This window comes from Trypanosoma brucei, chromosome 1 (genome assembly GCF_000002445.2).
Source record: "Trypanosoma brucei brucei TREU927 chromosome 1, complete sequence".
Taxonomy (NCBI): domain Eukaryota; phylum Euglenozoa; class Kinetoplastea; order Trypanosomatida; family Trypanosomatidae; genus Trypanosoma; species Trypanosoma brucei.
The window spans coordinates 630173-649118 of record NC_008409.1 but is presented as its reverse complement, the minus strand read 5'-3'; the positions used below and the strand labels follow the sequence as shown (position 1 = coordinate 649118).

The following is an 18946-nucleotide window of genomic DNA, read 5'->3' as shown; positions in this document are numbered from 1 at the left end:
ATCCTTCCCGAGAAATTGTGAAAAGTCACTCTTGGTGCCGTAACTTACCCTTTTATTTTTTTATATTACCACCCTATTATTTCTCCTCTGTGACTTTTGTTATAAATCTGCAACACCACTTCGTTCCTCACTCATGAAATCAGCGCGCACTTGTGTCCGTCTTTGGAAGTCAAGGCACGTATTGTGCAAATAGACGCAAACTCAGCTTACCCGTGTGCTCGCACTGTGTGGCCGCTGGTGCTTTTCTTTTGATGTCTAACTTTCCTCCATGTCAATGGTGTTTTATTTTCTCGTAGTTTCGTTCTTTAGTCATAATGTTGTACTCTACATATTATATTTATTTTCTTCCAGAGCACCTTACTTATTATTTTCTTCATTTTCTTACCGTTTCATTTTGTTTACCTTTTCTTGTTTTATTTTCTGCTGTTGAGTGCTCCCAACTATTTGGCAGCATCACAACCTCCTTCCTTTACCGTTGCTTGCTGCTGCTCTCGTTATGTACAGGTGGTGCCCCCTAACCTTCCTTTGTTATCATTGCGCTGCCTCTTGTTTTCTGTTGGCTGATTTAGGCTTGCATAGGAGGAAAAAGGGTTATTTGGATGCACATGTTGGCTGTTATTATCCCACCCAGTGTTTGACTACTATCGATGCTGGTATAGTTTCTCTAGTGTGGCGTCATGCCGCTTTCAGTGAGCGTTGCATATGCTTTGTTCCATTCCTCGACCACAAGAATACGGGGTCGAAATTTGTTAGTTTTGCAACTGTTGGACTGACCAGAAACAAAAGGGGGACATGAGAGAATATTGCGCTCTTGCTGGTTGGATAACAAACGATATGTCCTGTGAGGATGAGGAGGGTGGGTTGTAACATGGGATATAACTTGGATGATGCCTCCATTTCTGATGTGGAGGGGTAAGGTTTATATTATCTATTACGATGGCATGCCCCAGGGGGATGCATATTTGAGTAAGGGGGATATTAATTGGGAAAGATGATGGGATTAGAAGCTGTAGCGCTGAAAGTGGTGGTGGGACCACGGTGATTATATTTGAGATTCTCGGTGGTGCTTCCTTCCGCCGATAACAATGTTGAGGTGTAGGTCGGGCAATCAGCGGGCGAAAGTTTTCTGCTGATCCGAGAGGATATCAACGTGGTTACGCAACGTTGCGAAAGAGTTGGTGGCCGCTGCGTCTTCTTGCTGTACTTTCCGTGTTGTACATTAAGGCACAGTTGTGGGAGTGTGAGATGGCCCATCATCCACCGTGGGGCTAGCAGCAACAGAATGTCTCCTGCAGTTTCGGTGTGTATGGGCGTTTCGTGGCATAAGAGTCAGTTCGCGAATGCCTGTATCATTTTTGCTAATCATAGTGTTGTTGCATATCCTCACATCATGAGTTGTGTGGCTACGCGTATGTAGTGCCTTTTCTATTACTTCTTGATAATAGGACCGGCCGTCACGTACATGTTACCTTTCCCCCACTAACTGACATGTGAAGAATGAACGTGCTATAAATGGACTACTGCAGATATTTACCTAATTTTCCCTATATCTGTGGAGGGACGCTTTGTCGTTTAATCATGGTTGCTGTAAGGACCCTCTGGAGACAGGAAGGGGCTGTGGAAATCGACTCTAATGTTAACTTCGCAGAGTTGGTTGATGTCCCGATGCGCAAGTACGTGTTTGTGTATTTGTGTGTGCGAGGTTTTGGTGTGCCATAGTTATGCTGAGGCACGGTGTTGTTGAAACGTTGGTGCCCTGTGGTTCGTGTGTGCGTTTCTTTTATTATTTGATTCCTCAACATATCTTCTCACCTCTTTGTTTTTCGTATTGTTTTGTGTGTGGCTCGTGAATGTTAGCTAAGCATTGGTCATAAAAGCTGACGATGGGTCGACAGGAAGATGGTTCGTTCGATGCGCGGGGTGGTGATGCCGTACTCGTCGCTGAGCTACACAGTGAGGAATCTAAGGAGGCAACGTTTGTGCACCCCGAGGCACGGGCTCTGTTCAACAAGGTTCCGTGTCTTCGGCACATCCCCTTGTTCGGGGAGGCAGCTGAGGGCTATGGTCCTAAGCCCGTGCTTTCCATTGGATTATCGTATTTCTTGTGTAAGGGTCTTGCTGACGGACTTGTTGGTGGATCCATTATTGCGATGTTTTTGGATCGTCTCGGTGTTGAGGGTCTTGTCTACCAGCGGCTAACTAACATCGCCGGCATGGGGTGGTCTGTGAAGCCTCTTTTGGCTGCTATCAGCGACATATTCCCGTTCTTCGGTTATACCAAACGGTGGTACATGTTTGTGGCGAATCTCGTCGGTCCCGCATTCTCCCTTGGCTTTGCTCTGCTCCCAGCGCAGCCATCGAGTGCAGCAATTGCTTCCGTGTTCCTCTTCTTCTCTGGGCTCAGCAGGGCATGTACGGACATTCTATCGCAGGGACTATACAGCCGGATGATGCGCCGTGTGCCTGGTCCAGGGCCTGCTCTGGTGAGTTGGGTTTGGTGGTTCATTATCCTGGCTGGTCTCTTTGTTTCCGTTATTGTTGGTCCTTTGGGTGACGCTGGCATACCGCAGATATCTCCCATGATAGGTAGCGCTGTCCAGCTGCTGGTGGCACCATTCTTCCTGTTCAATTGGTTTGGTGAACTGCCCAACCGTGAGGAGCGGTACATCGATGCCCATGTGCTCCACGAGCAGAAGTTAAAAGAGGCTAAGGACACCCCTCCGGTGGCTGATGACAATGATCCAATTGACGTAAATGGTGGGATGGTGGAGCGCCAAGTGACAAACAGCGAGCCGGTGGCGGGGCCTAACGCTGACGGCGGTGAGGCAGCTGTGAAGCCATTTGTGTTCAGGGAGCCTCGTGAGTGCTGCTGCGGTGTGTTCCAGATGAACGAAGAGGTCCTTGAGCGCAACAAGCGTGAGACAATATACAGCGTGCTAATAGCATTCTTTGTTGTTGGTGTTGCCATAACCTCCTTGTTTGGATCGAGGCTGCATTTACTCATTGCCGCGGCTGTCGTTTCCGTGGGGCACTGCTCTTTCAATTTCTATGCGCTGTCGTGGGCGGTCGCGAAGGTGAATCTGTTCAGTTACTTGAACAATGCGTCTACGTTATTTTTTGGTGGTGCTGTCACCCCGTTCTTCCTGAGCGGACCCGATTGCAATCCGGGTGGACCTCACTTCAGTCTTTTTTTCCTGCAGACTGTTGGTGGAACAGTTGAAAGTGTCACTTCAGCTCTGGGTGTCGTGCTGTTCAATTACTTCCTTTCAAAAAAGACTTATCGGATGACTTACTTCTTGACACTGGTGTTCCTCATCGTCTCCAACATCTTCGACTTCATTATAGTGATGCGATGGAACCGGCCATACGTCAGTGACTACTTGATTTACTTCTGCTGCGATCTCGTCATATCTCCTGTGATCGGGATGATGAACTGGATGCCGTTAACCATTATTCTTTCACGGTTGTGTCCTCGTGGAAGCGAGAGTACTGTGTACGCTATTCTTGCTGCATCGAGCAATTTCGGTAGCACGGTGGGTAGTTCCCTTGGGTCAGTTATAATGGAATATGCTCTGCCTGTGAAAACACTGGTGCCATGTGACTTCGCCAATGTAAAGTGGCTTGTGCTCATTTCCGGCTTCGTGGCACCGTGCATTCAGATCCCTCTCATCTTTACTCTTCTCCCCGATGCTCGCATGGACGAGGAGTTGGATGGAGACGGCAAACCCGTGAGGAAGGTGGCGGCTGATGTTTCCCCTGAGGGGAAAGAAACTGTCTGTGAAGGGGACAGCGATGTGACACCCAATGCGGAGGGCAACGGGATCGCGCCCAAGAGGTCCTGACGCGGCTCGTATCGTTGGCACTAATGTCAGGTGGGCCGTGCAATAATATTGAAAATGAATTCTTATTACTTTTCTCTCTTAACAAACGCATGAATATGTTGTTTTTGTTGCATCAGCACTCCAACATTGTTGTACGGAGCATTGTTCTTTTAATTTATCCTTCCCGAGAAATTGTGAAAAGTCACTCTTGGTGCCGTAACTTACCCTTTTATTTTTTTATATTACCACCCTATTATTTCTCCTCCGTGACTTTTGTTATAAATCTGCAACACCACTTCGTTCCTCACTCATGAAATCAGCGCGCACTTGTGTCCGTCTTTGGAAGTCAAAGCACGTATTGTGCAAATAGACGCAAACTCAGCTTACCCGTGTGCTCGCACTGTGTGGCCGCTGGTGCTTTTCTTTTGATGTCTAACTTTCCTCCATGTCAATGGTGTTTTATTTTCTCGTAGTTTCGTTCTTTAGTCATAATGTTGTACTCTACATATTATATTTATTTTCTTCCAGAGCACCTTACTTATTATTTTCTTCATTTTCTTACCGTTTCATTTTGTTTACCTTTTCTTGTTTTATTTTCTGCTGTTGAGTGCTCCCAACTATTTGGCAGCATCACAACCTCCTTCCTTTACCGTTGCTTGCTGCTGCTCTCGTTATGTACAGGTGGTGCCCCCTAACCTTCCTTTGTTATCATTGCGCTGCCTCTTGTTTTCTGTTGGCTGATTTAGGCTTGCATAGGAGGAAAAAGGGTTATTTGGATGCACATGTTGGCTGTTATTATCCCACCCAGTGTTTGACTACTATCGATGCTGGTATAGTTTCTCTAGTGTGGCGTCATGCCGCTTTCAGTGAGCGTTGCATATGCTTTGTTCCATTCCTCGACCACAAGAATACGGGGTCGAAATTTGTTAGTTTTGCAACTGTTGGACTGACCAGAAACAAAAGGGGGACATGAGAGAATATTGCGCTCTTGCTGGTTGGATAACAAACGATATGTCCTGTGAGGATGAGGAGGGTGGGTTGTAACATGGGATATAACTTGGATGATGCCTCCATTTCTGATGTGGAGGGGTAAGGTTTATATTATCTATTACGATGGCATGCCCCAGGGGGATGCATATTTGAGTAAGGGGGATATTAATTGGGAAAGATGATGGGATTAGAAGCTGTAGCGCTGAAAGTGGTGGTGGGACCACGGTGATTATATTTGAGATTCTCGGTGGTGCTTCCTTCCGCCGATAACAATGTTGAGGTGTAGGTCGGGCAATCAGCGGGCGAAAGTTTTCTGCTGATCCGAGAGGATATCAACGTGGTTACGCAACGTTGCGAAAGAGTTGGTGGCCGCTGCGTCTTCTTGCTGTACTTTCCGTGTTGTACATTAAGGCACAGTTGTGGGAGTGTGAGATGGCCCATCATCCACCGTGGGGCTAGCAGCAACAGAATGTCTCCTGCAGTTTCGGTGTGTATGGGCGTTTCGTGGCATAAGAGTCAGTTCGCGAATGCCTGTATCATTTTTGCTAATCATAGTGTTGTTGCATATCCTCACATCATGAGTTGTGTGGCTACGCGTATGTAGTGCCTTTTCTATTACTTCTTGATAATAGGACCGGCCGTCACGTACATGTTACCTTTCCCCCACTAACTGACATGTGAAGAATGAACGTGCTATAAATGGACTACTGCAGATATTTACCTAATTTTCCCTATATCTGTGGAGGGACGCTTTGTCGTTTAATCATGGTTGCTGTAAGGACCCTCTGGAGACAGGAAGGGGCTGTGGAAATCGACTCTAATGTTAACTTCGCAGAGTTGGTTGATGTCCCGATGCGCAAGTACGTGTTTGTGTATTTGTGTGTGCGAGGTTTTGGTGTGCCATAGTTATGCTGAGGCACGGTGTTGTTGAAACGTTGGTGCCCTGTGGTTCGTGTGTGCGTTTCTTTTATTATTTGATTCCTCAACATATCTTCTCACCTCTTTGTTTTTCGTATTGTTTTGTGTGTGGCTCGTGAATGTTAGCTAAGCATTGGTCATAAAAGCTGACGATGGGTCGACAGGAAGATGGTTCGTTCGATGCGCGGGGTGGTGATGCCGTACTCGTCGCTGAGCTACACAGTGAGGAATCTAAGGAGGCAACGTTTGTGCACCCCGAGGCACGGGCCCTGTTCAACAAGGTTCCGTGTCTTCGGCACATCCCCTTGTTCGGGGAGGCAGCTGAGGGCTATGGTCCTAAGCCCGTGCTTTCCATTGGATTATCGTATTTCTTGTGTAAGGGTCTTGCTGACGGACTTGTTGGTGGATCCATTATTGCGATGTTTTTGAACCGTTTCACTGTCGAGGGTCTTGTCTACCAGCGGCTAACTAACATCGCCGGCATGGGGTGGTCTGTGAAGCCTCTTTTGGCTGCTATCAGCGACATATTCCCGTTCTTCGGTTATACCAAACGGTGGTACATGTTTGTGGCGAATCTCGTCGGTCCCGCATTCTCCCTTGGCTTTGCTCTGCTCCCAGCGCAGCCATCGAGTGCAGCAATTGCTTCCGTGTTCCTCTTCTTCTCTGGGCTCAGCAGGGCATGTACGGACATTCTATCGCAGGGACTATACAGCCGGATGATGCGCCGTGTGCCTGGTCCAGGGCCTGCTCTGGTGAGTTGGGTTTGGTGGTTCATTATCCTGGCTGGTCTCTTTGTTTCCGTTATTGTTGGTCCTTTGGGTGACGCTGGCATACCGCAGATATCTCCCATGATAGGTAGCGCTGTCCAGCTGCTGGTGGCACCATTCTTCCTGTTCAATTGGTTTGGTGAACTGCCCAACCGTGAGGAGCGGTACATCGATGCCCATGTGCTCCACGAGCAGAAGTTAAAAGAGGCTAAGGACACCCCTCCGGTGGCTGATGACAATGATCCAATTGACGTAAATGGTGGGATGGTGGAGCGCCAAGTGACAAACAGCGAGCCGGTGGCGGGGCCTAACGCTGACGGCGGTGAGGCAGCTGTGAAGCCATTTGTGTTCAGGGAGCCTCGTGAGTGCTGCTGCGGTGTGTTCCAGATGAACGAAGAGGTCCTTGAGCGCAACAAGCGTGAGACAATATACAGCGTGCTAATAGCATTCTTTGTTGTTGGTGTTGCCATAACCTCCTTGTTTGGATCGAGGCTGCATTTACTCATTGCCGCGGCTGTCGTTTCCGTGGGGCACTGCTCTTTCAATTTCTATGCGCTGTCGTGGGCGGTCGCGAAGGTGAATCTGTTCAGTTACTTGAACAATGCGTCTACGGTGTCTTTTGGTGGTGCTGTCACCCCGTTCTTCCTGAGCGGACCCGATTGCAATCCGGGTGGACCTCACTTCAGTCTTTTTTTCCTGCAGACTGTTGGTGGAACAGTTGGAAGTGTCACTTCAGCTCTGGGTGTCGTGCTGTTCAATTACTTCCTTTCAAAAAAGACTTATCGGATGACTTACTTCTTGACACTGGTGTTCCTCATCGTCTCCAACATCTTCGACTTCATTATAGTGATGCGATGGAACCGGCCATACGTCAGTGACTACTTGATTTACTTCTGCTGCGATGTCGTCATATCTCCTGTGATCGGGATGATGAACTGGATGCCGTTAACCATTATTCTTTCACGGTTGTGTCCTCGTGGAAGCGAGAGTACTGTGTACGCTATTCTTGCTGCATCGAGCAATTTCGGTAGCACGGTGGGTAGTTCCCTTGGGTCAGTTATAATGGAATATGCTCTGCCTGTGAAAACACTGGTGCCATGTGACTTCGCCAATGTAAAGTGGCTTGTGCTCATTTCCGGCTTCGTGGCACCGTGCATTCAGATCCCTCTCATCTTTACTCTTCTCCCCGATGCTCGCATGGACGAGGAGTTGGATGGAGACGGCAAACCCGTGAGGAAGGTGGCGGCTGATGTTTCCCCTGAGGGGAAAGAAACTGTCTGTGAAGGGGACAGCGATGTGACACCCAATGCGGAGGGCAACGGGATCGCGCCCAAGAGGTCCTGACGCGGCTCGTATCGTTGGCACTAATGTCAGGTGGGCCGTGCAATAATATTGAAAACGAATTCTTATTACTTTTCTCCCTTAACAAATACATGAATATGTTGTTTTCCTTTGCATCAGCACCTCAACATTGTTGTACGGAGCATTGCTCCTTTTATTTCTACTTTCCAAGAAATTGTGAAAAGTCACTCTCGGTGCCGTAACTTACCCTTTTATTTATATTACCACCCTATTATTTCTCCTCTGTGACTTTTGTTATAAATCTGCAACACCACTTCGTTCCTCACTCATGAAATCAGCGCGCACTTGTGTCCGTCTTTGGAAGTCAAAGCACGTATTGTGCAAATAGACGCAAACTCAGCTTACCCGTGTGCTCGCACTGTGTGGCCGCTGGTGCTTTTCTTTTGATGTCTAACTTTCCTCCATGTCAATGGTGTTTTATTTTCTCGTAGTTTCGTTCTTTAGTCATAATGTTGTACTCTACATATTATATTTATTTTCTTCCAGAGCACCTTACTTATTATTTTCTTCATTTTCTTACCGTTTCATTTTGTTTACCTTTTCTTGTTTTATTTTCTGCTGTTGAGTGCTCCCAACTATTTGGCAGCATCACAACCTCCTTCCTTTACCGTTGCTTGCTGCTGCTCTCGTTATGTACAGGTGGTGCCCCCTAACCTTCCTTTGTTATCATTGCGCTGCCTCTTGTTTTCTGTTGGCTGATTTAGGCTTGCATAGGAGGAAAAAGGGTTATTTGGATGCACATGTTGGCTGTTATTATCCCACCCAGTGTTTGACTACTATCGATGCTGGTATAGTTTCTCTAGTGTGGCGTCATGCCGCTTTCAGTGAGCGTTGCATATGCTTTGTTCCATTCCTCGACCACAAGAATACGGGGTCGAAATTTGTTAGTTTTGCAACTGTTGGACTGACCAGAAACAAAAGGGGGACATGAGAGAATATTGCGCTCTTGCTGGTTGGATAACAAACGATATGTCCTGTGAGGATGAGGAGGGTGGGTTGTAACATGGGATATAACTTGGATGATGCCTCCATTTCTGATGTGGAGGGGTAAGGTTTATATTATCTATTACGATGGCATGCCCCAGGGGGATGCATATTTGAGTAAGGGGGATATTAATTGGGAAAGATGATGGGATTAGAAGCTGTAGCGCTGAAAGTGGTGGTGGGACCACGGTGATTATATTTGAGATTCTCGGTGGTGCTTCCTTCCGCCGATAACAATGTTGAGGTGTAGGTCGGGCAATCAGCGGGCGAAAGTTTTCTGCTGATCCGAGAGGATATCAACGTGGTTACGCAACGTTGCGAAAGAGTTGGTGGCCGCTGCGTCTTCTTGCTGTACTTTCCGTGTTGTACATTAAGGCACAGTTGTGGGAGTGTGAGATGGCCCATCATCCACCGTGGGGCTAGCAGCAACAGAATGTCTCCTGCAGTTTCGGTGTGTATGGGCGTTTCGTGGCATAAGAGTCAGTTCGCGAATGCCTGTGCGGAAGCCCAACGAATACGACCCTACTACGCAGCTGCCTCAGCGCATGAACTGGTATCATGGCAACTGCCACGCGGTGGAAGAGGATTAAAGGCCTAAACAATTTGAGAGTGCTTTGTTAATATAAACAACGGGTAAAAATGTGATAACACTTGGCAGCATGCCATCAGCAGTATCATCCGCACTAATCTGCTGCTGGCCGGTGATGTGGAAGAGAATATTGGCCCGTCGTTGAGCGGGGCGCGGTGGAACTGCGCTGGGCAAACTCAAGGAGAGATTACGTGAAGAGGCAACACTCCGAGGAGTAGTCTACCTATTATGCTGCGGATCCAGTGGGGGTGCCCTAAATGAGAGCTCAACGCTGGTGTATAACCCCACTCGTCCTGTTCGTCAACTTCTACTTAATGTGAAGAAAGAATACCCACAACTTCAGGTAGAATCCGCATACACCACAGAGTGGTGTCCATATTTCTGGATACAGCGAACAGATGTCTGTTTCACTACGCCATTCCCCCGAATGTGAAGAGAGACTCGGAGGAAGAACTCAAACGTGAGACATCCGAAAGATGGATAAAGCGCCGTTATTAGAAGAAAAGGGCAATAACCCTGTCGTTCTATCACACTACGAAGTGTGGACAGACGGATCTGTAACACTGGAGGAAAATCAGGAGCGGCAGCTCTCATCGTCAAGAATGGCAAACTCCTGCACAAAGTGCTCGAAGGAACGGGACGACTTGCATGCAGCTATAGAGCTGAATGTGTAGTCCTAATAATTGGCCTGAAACAACTGTCCAAAGAGATCGATAAAGCAGAAAAACAAAACTTCCGATTATTGATATTTACGGACTCATGGTCAATGGTAGCAGCTCTGCACACGGGCCCGCTTACAGTTACGGACACAGTACTGCGCTAAATATGGACACTACTCATCCAACTCCAAAGTAAAGGAGGACGGATTCGTATTCAGTTCATATTTGGTCACTGTGGAATAGCGGGTAATGAGCAAGCTGACACAGCAGAGCAACCACAAATGCGAACTGCATGGATACCGGATGTGGTTGCAGCAGCGAAAAGGCTGCTGCGCACTACAAGGGAAAAGCCACAAACACATAGGGCCACACTTACTGGACACTGGAAGAACACAAACCTCAAGACCTCGCTGTCCAGAAAGGAATAAACCCTACTCACTCAACTCCGCACGGGTGCATCACCTACGTACGGGTGGGTTGGACAGGAAATTGAACCCTAATATCCCCAACACATGGAAATGGTGGTGCAATGTGGCAAAAAGCCAGACAGTGGAGCTCGTGAGTGTGAGACCAACATCCACACGTGCAAGCGATCCAACAGTTTGCCCAATTTGTGGGCTGCGATGCTCGGACCGGCAAAATGGCGCTATACACATGCAACGAACCCATGGAGTGCCATACGAGCAGGGCAAACGGCGACTCGAATTCCCGCGAGGAGATGGAGGAGGATTCCAATTTGGCCCTCCCACCTCCCGAACCGCCGCCAAACACAGAAACACCGCAAACCGCTGCGGATACTATTATGTATCCCTGCTTGATCTGCGAGAGGACCTTCAAATCGAAGACTTGGCAAACAAGGCACAGAGAGACCGCACACTCGGGTGTAGCACCACCGCGCGGAACAACAGAAAACCCAGAGGGAAGTGAACAAACAACAGAATCGGAGAACACTCTTCAGTGTGCCCTGTGTTCTTTTGTACCCAAGTCCAAGGGTGGATTAACAAACCACCGAAGAGTCCGGCACCCGAATGTAACTCCACGGCAACTGTACCCAATGAGTGCAATAGTGCATTTGAAGAAGGGAAGAGAAGCGTCCGGAGTTCGGAAAGACAGAAGGACACAACTTCCACCCAAAAATCGGGAATGTGATCACACAACGAAATCGAGGGGCGAATCCACAACGCACCACAAGCAAGAGCACAGAACTCGAGACATCGCGGTAGCATTAGGGAAGAGACAAGGACCCCTCGCCACTGAGGGAGCGAGACGGAAGCAAGCACAGATGCGGCCACGTTTCCGAAAGCAAATCGGGTAAGCAACGTGATGGACCTCTCCTTCACTGGAGACAACACCCCCTGCCTTCCCCTCTCTTCCACATCACCGGCCAGCAGCAGATTAGTGCGGATGATACTGCTGATGGCATGCTGCCAAGTGTTATCACATTTTTACCCGTTGTTTATATTAACAAAGCACTCTCAAATTGTTTAGGCCTTTAATCCTCTTCCACCGCGTGGCAGTTGCCATGATACCAGTTCATGCGCTGAGGCAGCTGCGTAGTAGGGTCGTATTCGTTGGGCTTCCGCACAGGCATTCGCGAACTGACTCTTATGCCACGAAACGCCCATACACACCGAAACTGCAGGAGACATTCTTTATTCCTTACTCGCTTAAGGATGTGTTTCCCATCCATCACTTTCGCGGGCTCCGACCTCAAAGGCAGATGAGGGAAATCAGTGTGGGTCGCTAGGTAAAAGTTGACACGCTTGTGACTTGTTTTCTGGCTGTTCCATCGCCCCCCTCCCTTCAGTCCATTCCTACGGATTCTGTGAGTCCGTCTTTCCCAAGTCCGCACTCCATAGCCATCTTACAGCGGGTGGTGTGTAAACGCGCCAAAGCTTGTTTTGTAACATACGCACGGTGTCCCCGTGGAGAGGCTCGCTAAACCGTTTTCCTCTAATTTTCGCTTCCTCATAAGACTCCGCGCCATGACATTTGAGAGATCCTCCTTTTTTTTGTCTATCCTTTCATGGAGGGGCAGAAATTCCACCGGTGAGATGCAAAAACCCCTGCTGTACGTGTGCGTGCCAGTTCGCCGCGCGGCAAAATTTTGTAACTGAGGTTGCTGGACCTTCCCGCAAGTGGTGGAAACATGTTTTGAGATGATGCAACGCAACGTCACCTAAACGTGCCAGTTTTTGCTCTTGCAGTAGCGGGTGCGAGTCACTGCTGTTTGCTCTGCCTTTACTGGCACCGGAAAGACAACCCAGTTCACACTGGCACCGCAATCAGGCGTGCGTGGCAACTGTGGGGCAGTCGGAGCTAACTGCTGAAGAGCCTACGCGGTAACAGATTTTTTTCCCTTAAACTAACTGCATCCCCCACCGGCATCTTGGTCGTTCCACTTTAAGCGACCGAGTTCCCGACCATTCACTTTCCTGTTGTACGGAGGTCACGTGTCCGCCGTCGTCATGGAATGGTGTATCCGTGTCCGTGTGTGTGTGTGTGTGTGTGTGTGTGTGTGTGGCGCATTTACGTGTCCGACATGCACTAAACCTGTAGAACAACTGATACTCGAGATCCAGTCCCAGATGTACAATCATCCAACACCATGTATTACTATCCTAATCGCCGCTTCACAGCGTTTGGTAATATTCAGGAAGGGACAATAAAGGGATTGGGAGGGGGGGGGGTATGGGCAAACGGCGGCCGTCGGTGACAGAAGTGAAAGAACGGCACAGATGAAGAGGAATGTGAGAAACAGGGATCTCGTGCAGCGTGACTGACCGCTGCCCTCCACTTTATTCCCCTCCCTTCAATCGCTCAGACCCACAACACCCTCGAGTGTGTGATATGTGCTCTTAAGCAAAACTTGCAGAGTCGCAGCGTCATGCTTCCTTCATCTCCGTGTAAAACACACGTGACGAAACAGGAATATACACATTACAAACACAGTGCTCCCACCACGAAAAACACAAGACCCACACACCGTGTTATACCCTCTTCACATCAAGTGAAGCGCTCGTTTCAGTAGGTTCTGAACCCGGCCAACGGATGCCTCCAATTCCGACACTCGCGTCACAGCGGCGCGGAATGATTCCTCCATCGCCGAAAACTCCGCCCGATCTGTGACGCAGGTCTCCATACGCCGTCCTAACTCCTCCACCTCCATCCTCAGGCGTTGAACCTCGGTAAAATCCACAACTTGTGTTGCCTCTGCCACCGGCACTACGGCGGGTCGCCTGTCGGGCGTTTGTGCGCGAGGCTCTCTATAATAACTTCCTCCGGAGAGGGGCGGGACTATCGGATAAAGAGGAATTACAGCCCGGCCAAATTGCTCTTGGGGCAAGGCGGGCCACGCCCGAATTGGGGGATGATGGCTGTCCCGATCCGCCCCACCTTCCACCACTTGGGCGCTACCATTCGCATTTGGCGTTTTTGAGCGATTATCTTCGCCTTCCAGCGGTTCACGGCCGGATGCTTGTCTATACTTTTCGTATGGTGGAACAACTGATGGTGCTTTCGGCCACGCTGCCACATCATCGGTATCGGCGTCGCAGCGTTCGTGACGTCTCTGGACATCTTGTCTCCGTCTCTGTGAGGGCGCCCTGCGTCTTTCTGTTTGTTGTCCCCCTAAGATGTCCCGTTTCTTCATCACAGTCAGTTTTGAATTGGTGGGGATGTGGTAATAGTCAACTGTGGCCTTATCGTTCAGCTCCCAGTAGCGCCACAACAGGCGAATGCGCTGCGGTGTGACCTCCGACTTTTCTAAAGATGAGCAGAACTTCTTTTTGACATCCCAAATCGTGTCTTCAGCCTCGCAAGCGAGCGGTATGGGTTCGCAGTGGGCCATTTGGCAGACAATGTTTAGCCTTGACCCCTTCTTCACATCAAGCACAATTTTGACAAACGGATCGCCTTTCAATAGCAGACAACCATTGCGCCTCAGAGACTGATTGGGGTTTATTGGCTTCCGGTTGTGCGTCAGTAACTGCAACTCAGGGCGGACCTTAAAGCAGTCCTCAGCTGCTCTCTGAACTATATGCAGCGGTGCGTCCTGATGTATTTCCATATCGAAAAAGTCGCCGTGCACACTGACCACGCGTACGGGAACTAAATTTGTCATTTGAACGGGAACGAATCCATATTGCCGCTGTTCCTGCGGGCCATATTGCTCCCTCTCACCGCTGCTGGCGAGCGGGGAACTGACCGACATTTCTACTGTCTGTTACTTTTTGCTTCGCTCGATGGTAAGTAAAGAGCAAAACAAAAACAAAAACAAAAACAAAAATAATGGGAGACGCTCGTTTGTTTGTGTCTCCACGACAGCAGTGGGACATGGGGGTGCCGGCTGCATTCCCGCGCATGGAATACACGTTGTTTGTGCCCGTGTGTTTATATGCTTTTTATGTTACAGATGCGTTAAGTGGACCCGCGCAGGCGGACTCGGAGGATATGATGAACATATGCACCATGACATGTGATGCCAAAAGCACAAAAAGGGCAACTGATATGAGGGGGGAGGGGAGAAGGATGTGAGTGCTTTCACAGTGCGTAGGGGAGTTATAAAAATTAAGAACCACTGAGAAGACAACAAGAAATGGGGATGGGTTAAAAATAAATAATTAGGCGCCACACTTCCCAGACGGTTCGTGCATGTATATCCTCTTTCCTTACCCTTTTCTTCCTAATTCCTCTTCCCTCCAACCCAATTAGTCGACCAGCCAAAGCACGTGCAGGGTCATCTCTCCCCTTACGTCACCGCTTCACTTTCCCCCTCTTTTTTCCCTCCCGATTCCTTCCTCTTAATCCTCTTTAACTTTTACCACCTCCGCCTCAAAGCCTTCCTCATCCTCTTTCCCTCTCTGTGCCTGCGGTAAAGTCGCGCGGGCCCCACATCGGTAGATGGAAACCCACATAATTATGTGACGACGGGCGGAAATAGCTACAACGCTGTGTGCTTGTATACGAAACGAATGAAGAAAAAAACAAAAAAAGGAACATTGAGGGTAACAATAGCAAAAGTGCTCCCAAAAAAAGAAAACAAAAACAAAAACAAAACAAAGCACCACCAAAAGTTATCCCCACCAAACACACAACACCACCAAAAGAGACGCCCAGTTGCGTAAGTCGGCCTGCCTCTAGAGATTGTTAGCCGCCTTAGCCCCCAAAGCGGCTCTGCCTGCGCTGCATTGCCTCACGATCCGCTTCCGACAACTTCAGCTCCACTCCGGGGCCTTCAGCAGACGTGGCTGCATTACCAAACCGAGCCACGCGTTTTTGCATGGCTTCCTCCGCCGCGGACTGCCCAAATCGCTCCATGCGTCTCTGAAACACCGCCTGCACCTCTGGTGTAATTTCACTCGAGGCCGTCTTTTCATTGTTGCCCGCGTCTGCTCGCTCTATTGTGAGGCCAAATCGCGCCGCCCGTTTGGCGAGTTCCTCTTGTACGACTGTTGGGGGATCCTGTTGGGCCAACGCCCGAGTTCGCTCCTCTTCGGAGAGTTCGCTGATCATGGCGTTTATCCGTTGAAGCGAAACACCGCTGAAAGGCTGCTGCCGTTCGCCTTCTCCATCTGCCGCTGGGCGCCAGGCACGTGGGGCCACCATCGTCTTGGGCTTGCGGAAGATGCGGTTCAGGCGGTGAGCATTCTTCCCTGACTCCATGACTCTTCCTTTTTCCTTTTTTTTTGTATCCTTCCTTCTCTCCCCCCCTTCTGCCTGCCTATACTCTTTCGCTTTTCGTTTTCCTTCTCGTCTGTTTCACTCGCGCGACAGAATTTATTCTCTTTGCTTTCTCTTCTCCCTTTACTATTAGTGCACGCGCTGCGCCTTCCACTATTGACATTTAGTCAGCGAGGAAAAATATGTAAAAGAAAGGGGTGATTACCAGCCTTCAAGAGCACCAAAACATGACAAAGGAAGGCGGGTGACGTACATGAAATGAAATAAAATATTTTTCCAAGCGTTCAAACAGTAGAAATATATAATCAACAACGGTGGAAGGTACCCCGTTTGAGCTGTCTATCGCACCTCAGCAATACACATACACATAGACACTGGCATAGGCGTGAACATATAAATATATAAATATATATATGTAACCGTATGCGTGTTTTGGGCTGCGCATGAGCAACACATATTTATGATAAGGATTTGTAATACCGCTGCCGCTGCGCCACGACGGGCCGCTCAAGCACGGCTTTATACATTTCTGCACTGTGGAAACATTGGGACCACAGTCCCCAACCAACAAATGACTTGCGTGTCGGGCAACCCGTGTGCAACGGCAGCGGCGTCCCGACGTGGTGGTAACCCAGAAACACCGGGGGGAGTTTCGGCACCACATCGGCATACATAAAAACTCGAATATGGCGGTAGTTTTCGGGGAGAGCCCGCGACACGTCTGCCTCACAGTCGCTGTATTGCACATGTTGATTCTTTTCATCATCAATTTCCCTCCCTTCCTCAGCACCTGCAATCACAACCTTCTCATTTTTTGTCAGTTCTGTTCCACTTAGCCAACTCCTTAAGGGCCATAAAGTGCCGTGCCGAACCGCAAATACGCGGGGAGACGCGACTGTCAGCACTGTGACACGACGAGACGACTTACCATTGGCAAGACACACTCCAGCAAGTTGCGCCAGAGCACCACCCATGCTGTGTCCAATGAGAATGATTTGATCAAAGTCCTCCGCAGCCTCAGCGAAATGAATGGATTGCAACATTTCCAAGAAGCCCGCGTGAACACGAAGTTGAGTGCCGAACAATCCAGCAGGAGGCGCTCTCGGCCAATATCTTAAGTTTGTCAACCAACTCCGCCAGCTATTCGTGCCAATGAATGTTATGATAAGCTGTGGACGGTAGCCCGGGCTATTTCGCGTCAACATGAGGCAACGCGTGGTTTCGTCAAGGTCCACGAGCGGAAGCACGGCGATCTCAGCTGCGATGGTGCACAGTTCCCGCACAGACTTTTCCGGACGAAAGGAATCAACAGCCCGTGCCACACGTTGCCGCTGGGTTACAGTCACCTCTGATGAGTCCGTGCAATGCTCCAGTTCGTAGGAAAGTGCGCAAAGGTCAGCAATAGCGCTGGTCACATTTGCCTGCACAGGCACCGGCCGGTCCCTGACGACTTGCTCAAACATCTCGCGAGCGGCCTCCACAATATCAAACCATTCCTGATCGAGGGAGATGGCCAAAACAATCCGCAGCAGTTCTTCCGCAGGACACGCGGCACCATGATCCGCACGAGGTGTTACAAGTTGCCGCTCCTCAAAGGTTCCTCTAATGGCCTCTATACACCGCAGAATGTAAAGCACATCGCCCACTACTTCATTTCTTTCCGACTCGGGGAGTTTCCTTCCCCAACCCGTCATTCCTGCGGTACTGTTGCTTTCGATACGATGGTAGCGACCAGCACAACTGCGGCCAAACTCAAGCAAATCACTTGTGCATCGCAACAGCGGCCTGTCAGCAACGGAATCGGTACTCACTGCAGCTGTTGGCTCCGGATACCAGGCGAAAAGGGCATAAGAAAGATAAAGCGAGACGGAGGCGATGGGTACTCCAACAGCGGTCCGCAGCACGAGCCGCACGCGGGAATGGATAAATGTGCGATAAGCAATAACACCCACGTGGAGCGATTCTTTCGTGAGTATTAAACAAGGCCATAAGAAACTGCTGGGGATGAGTCGCGCCCTGCTAACTAGAGAGGATGCAGCAGAGCGCAAATGCATTGTGGCCCGTCCCATCATTTGCATATTTATATATATCTACAGATATATATATATATATATATAGATGTGAGGAAAGTACAAGGATGTATGAACACACACCTTTTAGTACTCAAACCGCCTTTGCTGACTGGCATGTATGTAAATCTTTCCGTAAACTCTAAACGCCACGTGATGACGCACACTTGTCTCGGTGCTCCTTCTCTACTTTGTTCACTTTCCCTTTTATTCTCCACCTCTGCTATTATTTATTTTATTTTTATTTTTAGATGTATAGGAGGATATAAGAGGAAGGGAGGAGGGGAAGAAGGTGAGAAAAAAAGGATGCCGAACCCAAAAACAACAACAAAACAAGATATTAAAAAACAAAAAAAAACATAAAAGGCAACAATAACAATAACAATAATAGTAATAGTAGCTTCATTCAGCCAAAGTAACAAAAGCGCCTGTGGGGATCCGCGACGAATTGCCGTCATTTCCTCTCATGATACGCAAATGGCGGAAAAAAACAACCGGACTAACCGGCCGCCCACAGGAGGCAACGATTCAGTTCCTAAAAGTCCCTTACCATCATAACCATTCAATCAGTTACGCATTTTTATTTTAGTAAGGATGTATATATGTTTATATATTAAAAAATTTTTTCTGTTCTTTTCTATAGAAGATCTAAAACGTGGCAAAATAAAACAAAACTTTTCTTTTTTGTAAAAAAAAAGGAAAAGGAAAAGAAAAACAAAACAAAACAAAACAAGACGACTGTTGGTAAATAAATGGAATAAACAATATCTGCTGTGGTGCTTCTATGGAAGAGAAACGCCATCGCGAGGCGAAAGCGCCTATGGTTTTTTTTTCTTTCAGTGGAGAGGGAAAAGATGACGATCACACACACAAAAAAAAGGGGCGGCGTACTCGTCAAAAAAAAATAAATATAAAAATAATAATATAATAACAATAAAAAATAAAGCAAAACAACAACAAAACAAACAATAGCAGCATCATCAACGAATAGGTGGGTGAATGTACGACAAGAGCCGCACAGCCGCGGCTTACATGAAACATCTCACCTCTTTTTTTTTTAATTTTCCGTTTTCCCCCCTCTGCTTCACAAAACCGTACACCTCCT

The 18946-nt window shown here is 48.5% G+C and overlaps 12 protein-coding genes across 12 annotated transcripts, besides 35 other annotated features; 3 read left to right on the top strand and 9 right to left on the bottom strand.

The window, feature by feature from the left end:
• Nucleotides 1-512: 512 nt before the first annotated feature.
• Nucleotides 513-518: a repeat region (inverted telomeric repeat hexamer CCCTAA).
• A 460-nt stretch (nt 519-978) lies between these two features.
• TB927.1.2870 (hypothetical protein, unlikely) lies at nt 979-1257 on the bottom strand (the record flags this gene model as incomplete). The annotated part of the gene is made up of 1 exon (XM_001218983.1): nt 979-1257. The coding sequence occupies one exon, from the start codon at nt 1255-1257 to the stop codon at nt 979-981; it is 279 nt and encodes a 92-aa protein (XP_001218984.1).
• Nucleotides 1258-1544: 287 nt separating this feature from the next.
• On the bottom strand, nt 1545-1802 carry TB927.1.2860 (hypothetical protein, unlikely; the record flags this gene model as incomplete). The annotated part of the gene is made up of 1 exon (XM_001218982.1): nt 1545-1802. The coding sequence occupies one exon, from the start codon at nt 1800-1802 to the stop codon at nt 1545-1547; it is 258 nt and encodes an 85-aa protein (XP_001218983.1).
• Nucleotides 1803-1883: 81 nt separating this feature from the next.
• On the top strand, nt 1884-3842 carry TB927.1.2850 (pteridine transporter, putative; the record flags this gene model as incomplete). Its single annotated transcript, XM_001218981.1, has 1 exon — nt 1884-3842. The coding sequence occupies one exon, from the start codon at nt 1884-1886 to the stop codon at nt 3840-3842; it is 1959 nt and encodes a 652-aa protein (XP_001218982.1).
• Nucleotides 2286-2354: a sequence feature (12 probable transmembrane helices predicted for Tb927.1.2850 by TMHMM2.0 at aa 135-157, 161-178, 198-220, 230-252, 348-367, 372-391, 398-420, 435-457, 470-489, 499-521, 542-564 and 579-601).
• Nucleotides 2364-2417: a sequence feature (12 probable transmembrane helices predicted for Tb927.1.2850 by TMHMM2.0 at aa 135-157, 161-178, 198-220, 230-252, 348-367, 372-391, 398-420, 435-457, 470-489, 499-521, 542-564 and 579-601).
• Nucleotides 2475-2543: a sequence feature (12 probable transmembrane helices predicted for Tb927.1.2850 by TMHMM2.0 at aa 135-157, 161-178, 198-220, 230-252, 348-367, 372-391, 398-420, 435-457, 470-489, 499-521, 542-564 and 579-601).
• Nucleotides 2571-2639: a sequence feature (12 probable transmembrane helices predicted for Tb927.1.2850 by TMHMM2.0 at aa 135-157, 161-178, 198-220, 230-252, 348-367, 372-391, 398-420, 435-457, 470-489, 499-521, 542-564 and 579-601).
• Nucleotides 2925-2984: a sequence feature (12 probable transmembrane helices predicted for Tb927.1.2850 by TMHMM2.0 at aa 135-157, 161-178, 198-220, 230-252, 348-367, 372-391, 398-420, 435-457, 470-489, 499-521, 542-564 and 579-601).
• Nucleotides 2997-3056: a sequence feature (12 probable transmembrane helices predicted for Tb927.1.2850 by TMHMM2.0 at aa 135-157, 161-178, 198-220, 230-252, 348-367, 372-391, 398-420, 435-457, 470-489, 499-521, 542-564 and 579-601).
• Nucleotides 3075-3143: a sequence feature (12 probable transmembrane helices predicted for Tb927.1.2850 by TMHMM2.0 at aa 135-157, 161-178, 198-220, 230-252, 348-367, 372-391, 398-420, 435-457, 470-489, 499-521, 542-564 and 579-601).
• Nucleotides 3186-3254: a sequence feature (12 probable transmembrane helices predicted for Tb927.1.2850 by TMHMM2.0 at aa 135-157, 161-178, 198-220, 230-252, 348-367, 372-391, 398-420, 435-457, 470-489, 499-521, 542-564 and 579-601).
• Nucleotides 3291-3350: a sequence feature (12 probable transmembrane helices predicted for Tb927.1.2850 by TMHMM2.0 at aa 135-157, 161-178, 198-220, 230-252, 348-367, 372-391, 398-420, 435-457, 470-489, 499-521, 542-564 and 579-601).
• Nucleotides 3378-3446: a sequence feature (12 probable transmembrane helices predicted for Tb927.1.2850 by TMHMM2.0 at aa 135-157, 161-178, 198-220, 230-252, 348-367, 372-391, 398-420, 435-457, 470-489, 499-521, 542-564 and 579-601).
• Nucleotides 3507-3575: a sequence feature (12 probable transmembrane helices predicted for Tb927.1.2850 by TMHMM2.0 at aa 135-157, 161-178, 198-220, 230-252, 348-367, 372-391, 398-420, 435-457, 470-489, 499-521, 542-564 and 579-601).
• Nucleotides 3618-3686: a sequence feature (12 probable transmembrane helices predicted for Tb927.1.2850 by TMHMM2.0 at aa 135-157, 161-178, 198-220, 230-252, 348-367, 372-391, 398-420, 435-457, 470-489, 499-521, 542-564 and 579-601).
• A 668-nt stretch (nt 3843-4510) lies between the features above and the next one.
• Nucleotides 4511-4516: a repeat region (inverted telomeric repeat hexamer CCCTAA).
• Nucleotides 4977-5255, bottom strand: TB927.1.2840 (hypothetical protein, unlikely; the record flags this gene model as incomplete). The annotated part of the gene is made up of 1 exon (XM_001218980.1): nt 4977-5255. The coding sequence occupies one exon, from the start codon at nt 5253-5255 to the stop codon at nt 4977-4979; it is 279 nt and encodes a 92-aa protein (XP_001218981.1).
• A 287-nt stretch (nt 5256-5542) lies between these two features.
• TB927.1.2830 (hypothetical protein, unlikely) lies at nt 5543-5800 on the bottom strand (the record flags this gene model as incomplete). The annotated part of the gene is made up of 1 exon (XM_001218979.1): nt 5543-5800. The coding sequence occupies one exon, from the start codon at nt 5798-5800 to the stop codon at nt 5543-5545; it is 258 nt and encodes an 85-aa protein (XP_001218980.1).
• An 81-nt stretch (nt 5801-5881) lies between these two features.
• Nucleotides 5882-7840, top strand: TB927.1.2820 (pteridine transporter, putative; the record flags this gene model as incomplete). The annotated part of the gene is made up of 1 exon (XM_001218978.1): nt 5882-7840. The coding sequence occupies one exon, from the start codon at nt 5882-5884 to the stop codon at nt 7838-7840; it is 1959 nt and encodes a 652-aa protein (XP_001218979.1).
• Nucleotides 6089-6157: a sequence feature (13 probable transmembrane helices predicted for Tb927.1.2820 by TMHMM2.0 at aa 70-92, 112-131, 151-173, 198-220, 230-252, 348-367, 372-391, 398-420, 435-457, 470-489, 499-521, 542-564 and 579-601).
• Nucleotides 6215-6274: a sequence feature (13 probable transmembrane helices predicted for Tb927.1.2820 by TMHMM2.0 at aa 70-92, 112-131, 151-173, 198-220, 230-252, 348-367, 372-391, 398-420, 435-457, 470-489, 499-521, 542-564 and 579-601).
• Nucleotides 6332-6400: a sequence feature (13 probable transmembrane helices predicted for Tb927.1.2820 by TMHMM2.0 at aa 70-92, 112-131, 151-173, 198-220, 230-252, 348-367, 372-391, 398-420, 435-457, 470-489, 499-521, 542-564 and 579-601).
• Nucleotides 6473-6541: a sequence feature (13 probable transmembrane helices predicted for Tb927.1.2820 by TMHMM2.0 at aa 70-92, 112-131, 151-173, 198-220, 230-252, 348-367, 372-391, 398-420, 435-457, 470-489, 499-521, 542-564 and 579-601).
• Nucleotides 6569-6637: a sequence feature (13 probable transmembrane helices predicted for Tb927.1.2820 by TMHMM2.0 at aa 70-92, 112-131, 151-173, 198-220, 230-252, 348-367, 372-391, 398-420, 435-457, 470-489, 499-521, 542-564 and 579-601).
• Nucleotides 6923-6982: a sequence feature (13 probable transmembrane helices predicted for Tb927.1.2820 by TMHMM2.0 at aa 70-92, 112-131, 151-173, 198-220, 230-252, 348-367, 372-391, 398-420, 435-457, 470-489, 499-521, 542-564 and 579-601).
• Nucleotides 6995-7054: a sequence feature (13 probable transmembrane helices predicted for Tb927.1.2820 by TMHMM2.0 at aa 70-92, 112-131, 151-173, 198-220, 230-252, 348-367, 372-391, 398-420, 435-457, 470-489, 499-521, 542-564 and 579-601).
• Nucleotides 7073-7141: a sequence feature (13 probable transmembrane helices predicted for Tb927.1.2820 by TMHMM2.0 at aa 70-92, 112-131, 151-173, 198-220, 230-252, 348-367, 372-391, 398-420, 435-457, 470-489, 499-521, 542-564 and 579-601).
• Nucleotides 7184-7252: a sequence feature (13 probable transmembrane helices predicted for Tb927.1.2820 by TMHMM2.0 at aa 70-92, 112-131, 151-173, 198-220, 230-252, 348-367, 372-391, 398-420, 435-457, 470-489, 499-521, 542-564 and 579-601).
• Nucleotides 7289-7348: a sequence feature (13 probable transmembrane helices predicted for Tb927.1.2820 by TMHMM2.0 at aa 70-92, 112-131, 151-173, 198-220, 230-252, 348-367, 372-391, 398-420, 435-457, 470-489, 499-521, 542-564 and 579-601).
• Nucleotides 7376-7444: a sequence feature (13 probable transmembrane helices predicted for Tb927.1.2820 by TMHMM2.0 at aa 70-92, 112-131, 151-173, 198-220, 230-252, 348-367, 372-391, 398-420, 435-457, 470-489, 499-521, 542-564 and 579-601).
• Nucleotides 7505-7573: a sequence feature (13 probable transmembrane helices predicted for Tb927.1.2820 by TMHMM2.0 at aa 70-92, 112-131, 151-173, 198-220, 230-252, 348-367, 372-391, 398-420, 435-457, 470-489, 499-521, 542-564 and 579-601).
• Nucleotides 7616-7684: a sequence feature (13 probable transmembrane helices predicted for Tb927.1.2820 by TMHMM2.0 at aa 70-92, 112-131, 151-173, 198-220, 230-252, 348-367, 372-391, 398-420, 435-457, 470-489, 499-521, 542-564 and 579-601).
• Nucleotides 8506-8511: a repeat region (inverted telomeric repeat hexamer CCCTAA).
• Nucleotides 8512-8971: 460 nt separating this feature from the next.
• TB927.1.2810 (hypothetical protein, unlikely) lies at nt 8972-9250 on the bottom strand (the record flags this gene model as incomplete). Its single annotated transcript, XM_001218977.1, has 1 exon — nt 8972-9250. One exon carries the CDS (start codon nt 9248-9250, stop codon nt 8972-8974), a length of 279 nt encoding a protein of 92 aa, XP_001218978.1.
• Nucleotides 9491-9554: a repeat region (inverted repeat 2; hit to TBINGIC_3, RIME from M16068 copy A, 253bp 190..253 score: 230 percent id: 84.38).
• Nucleotides 9492-11027: a repeat region (DIRE (pers. comm. F. Bringaud)).
• Nucleotides 10585-10590: a repeat region (inverted telomeric repeat hexamer CCCTAA).
• Nucleotides 11459-11523: a repeat region (DIRE (pers. comm. F. Bringaud)).
• Nucleotides 11461-11524: a repeat region (inverted repeat 1; hit to TBINGIC_3, RIME from M16068 copy A, 253bp 190..253 score: 239 percent id: 85.94;~DIRE).
• Nucleotides 11525-11612: 88 nt separating this feature from the next.
• TB927.1.2780 (hypothetical protein) lies at nt 11613-11837 on the top strand (the record flags this gene model as incomplete). Its single annotated transcript, XM_001218976.1, has 1 exon — nt 11613-11837. One exon carries the CDS (start codon nt 11613-11615, stop codon nt 11835-11837), a length of 225 nt encoding a protein of 74 aa, XP_001218977.1.
• On the bottom strand, nt 13092-14303 carry TB927.1.2770 (hypothetical protein, conserved; the record flags this gene model as incomplete). The annotated part of the gene is made up of 1 exon (XM_001218975.1): nt 13092-14303. The coding sequence occupies one exon, from the start codon at nt 14301-14303 to the stop codon at nt 13092-13094; it is 1212 nt and encodes a 403-aa protein (XP_001218976.1).
• A 589-nt stretch (nt 14304-14892) lies between these two features.
• Nucleotides 14893-15006, bottom strand: TB927.1.2760 (hypothetical protein; the record flags this gene model as incomplete). The annotated part of the gene is made up of 1 exon (XM_024642680.1): nt 14893-15006. The coding sequence occupies one exon, from the start codon at nt 15004-15006 to the stop codon at nt 14893-14895; it is 114 nt and encodes a 37-aa protein (XP_024498404.1).
• Nucleotides 15007-15247: 241 nt separating this feature from the next.
• On the bottom strand, nt 15248-15754 carry TB927.1.2750 (hypothetical protein, conserved; the record flags this gene model as incomplete). The annotated part of the gene is made up of 1 exon (XM_001218973.1): nt 15248-15754. One exon carries the CDS (start codon nt 15752-15754, stop codon nt 15248-15250), a length of 507 nt encoding a protein of 168 aa, XP_001218974.1.
• TB927.1.2740 (lipase-like protein, putative) lies at nt 16231-17850 on the bottom strand (the record flags this gene model as incomplete). Its single annotated transcript, XM_001218972.1, has 1 exon — nt 16231-17850. The coding sequence occupies one exon, from the start codon at nt 17848-17850 to the stop codon at nt 16231-16233; it is 1620 nt and encodes a 539-aa protein (XP_001218973.1).
• Nucleotides 17611-17679: a sequence feature (1 probable transmembrane helix predicted for Tb927.1.2740 by TMHMM2.0 at aa 58-80).
• Nucleotides 17733-17850: a sequence feature (Signal peptide predicted for Tb927.1.2740 by SignalP 2.0 HMM (Signal peptide probabilty 0.796, signal anchor probability 0.038) with cleavage site probability 0.320 between residues 40 and 41).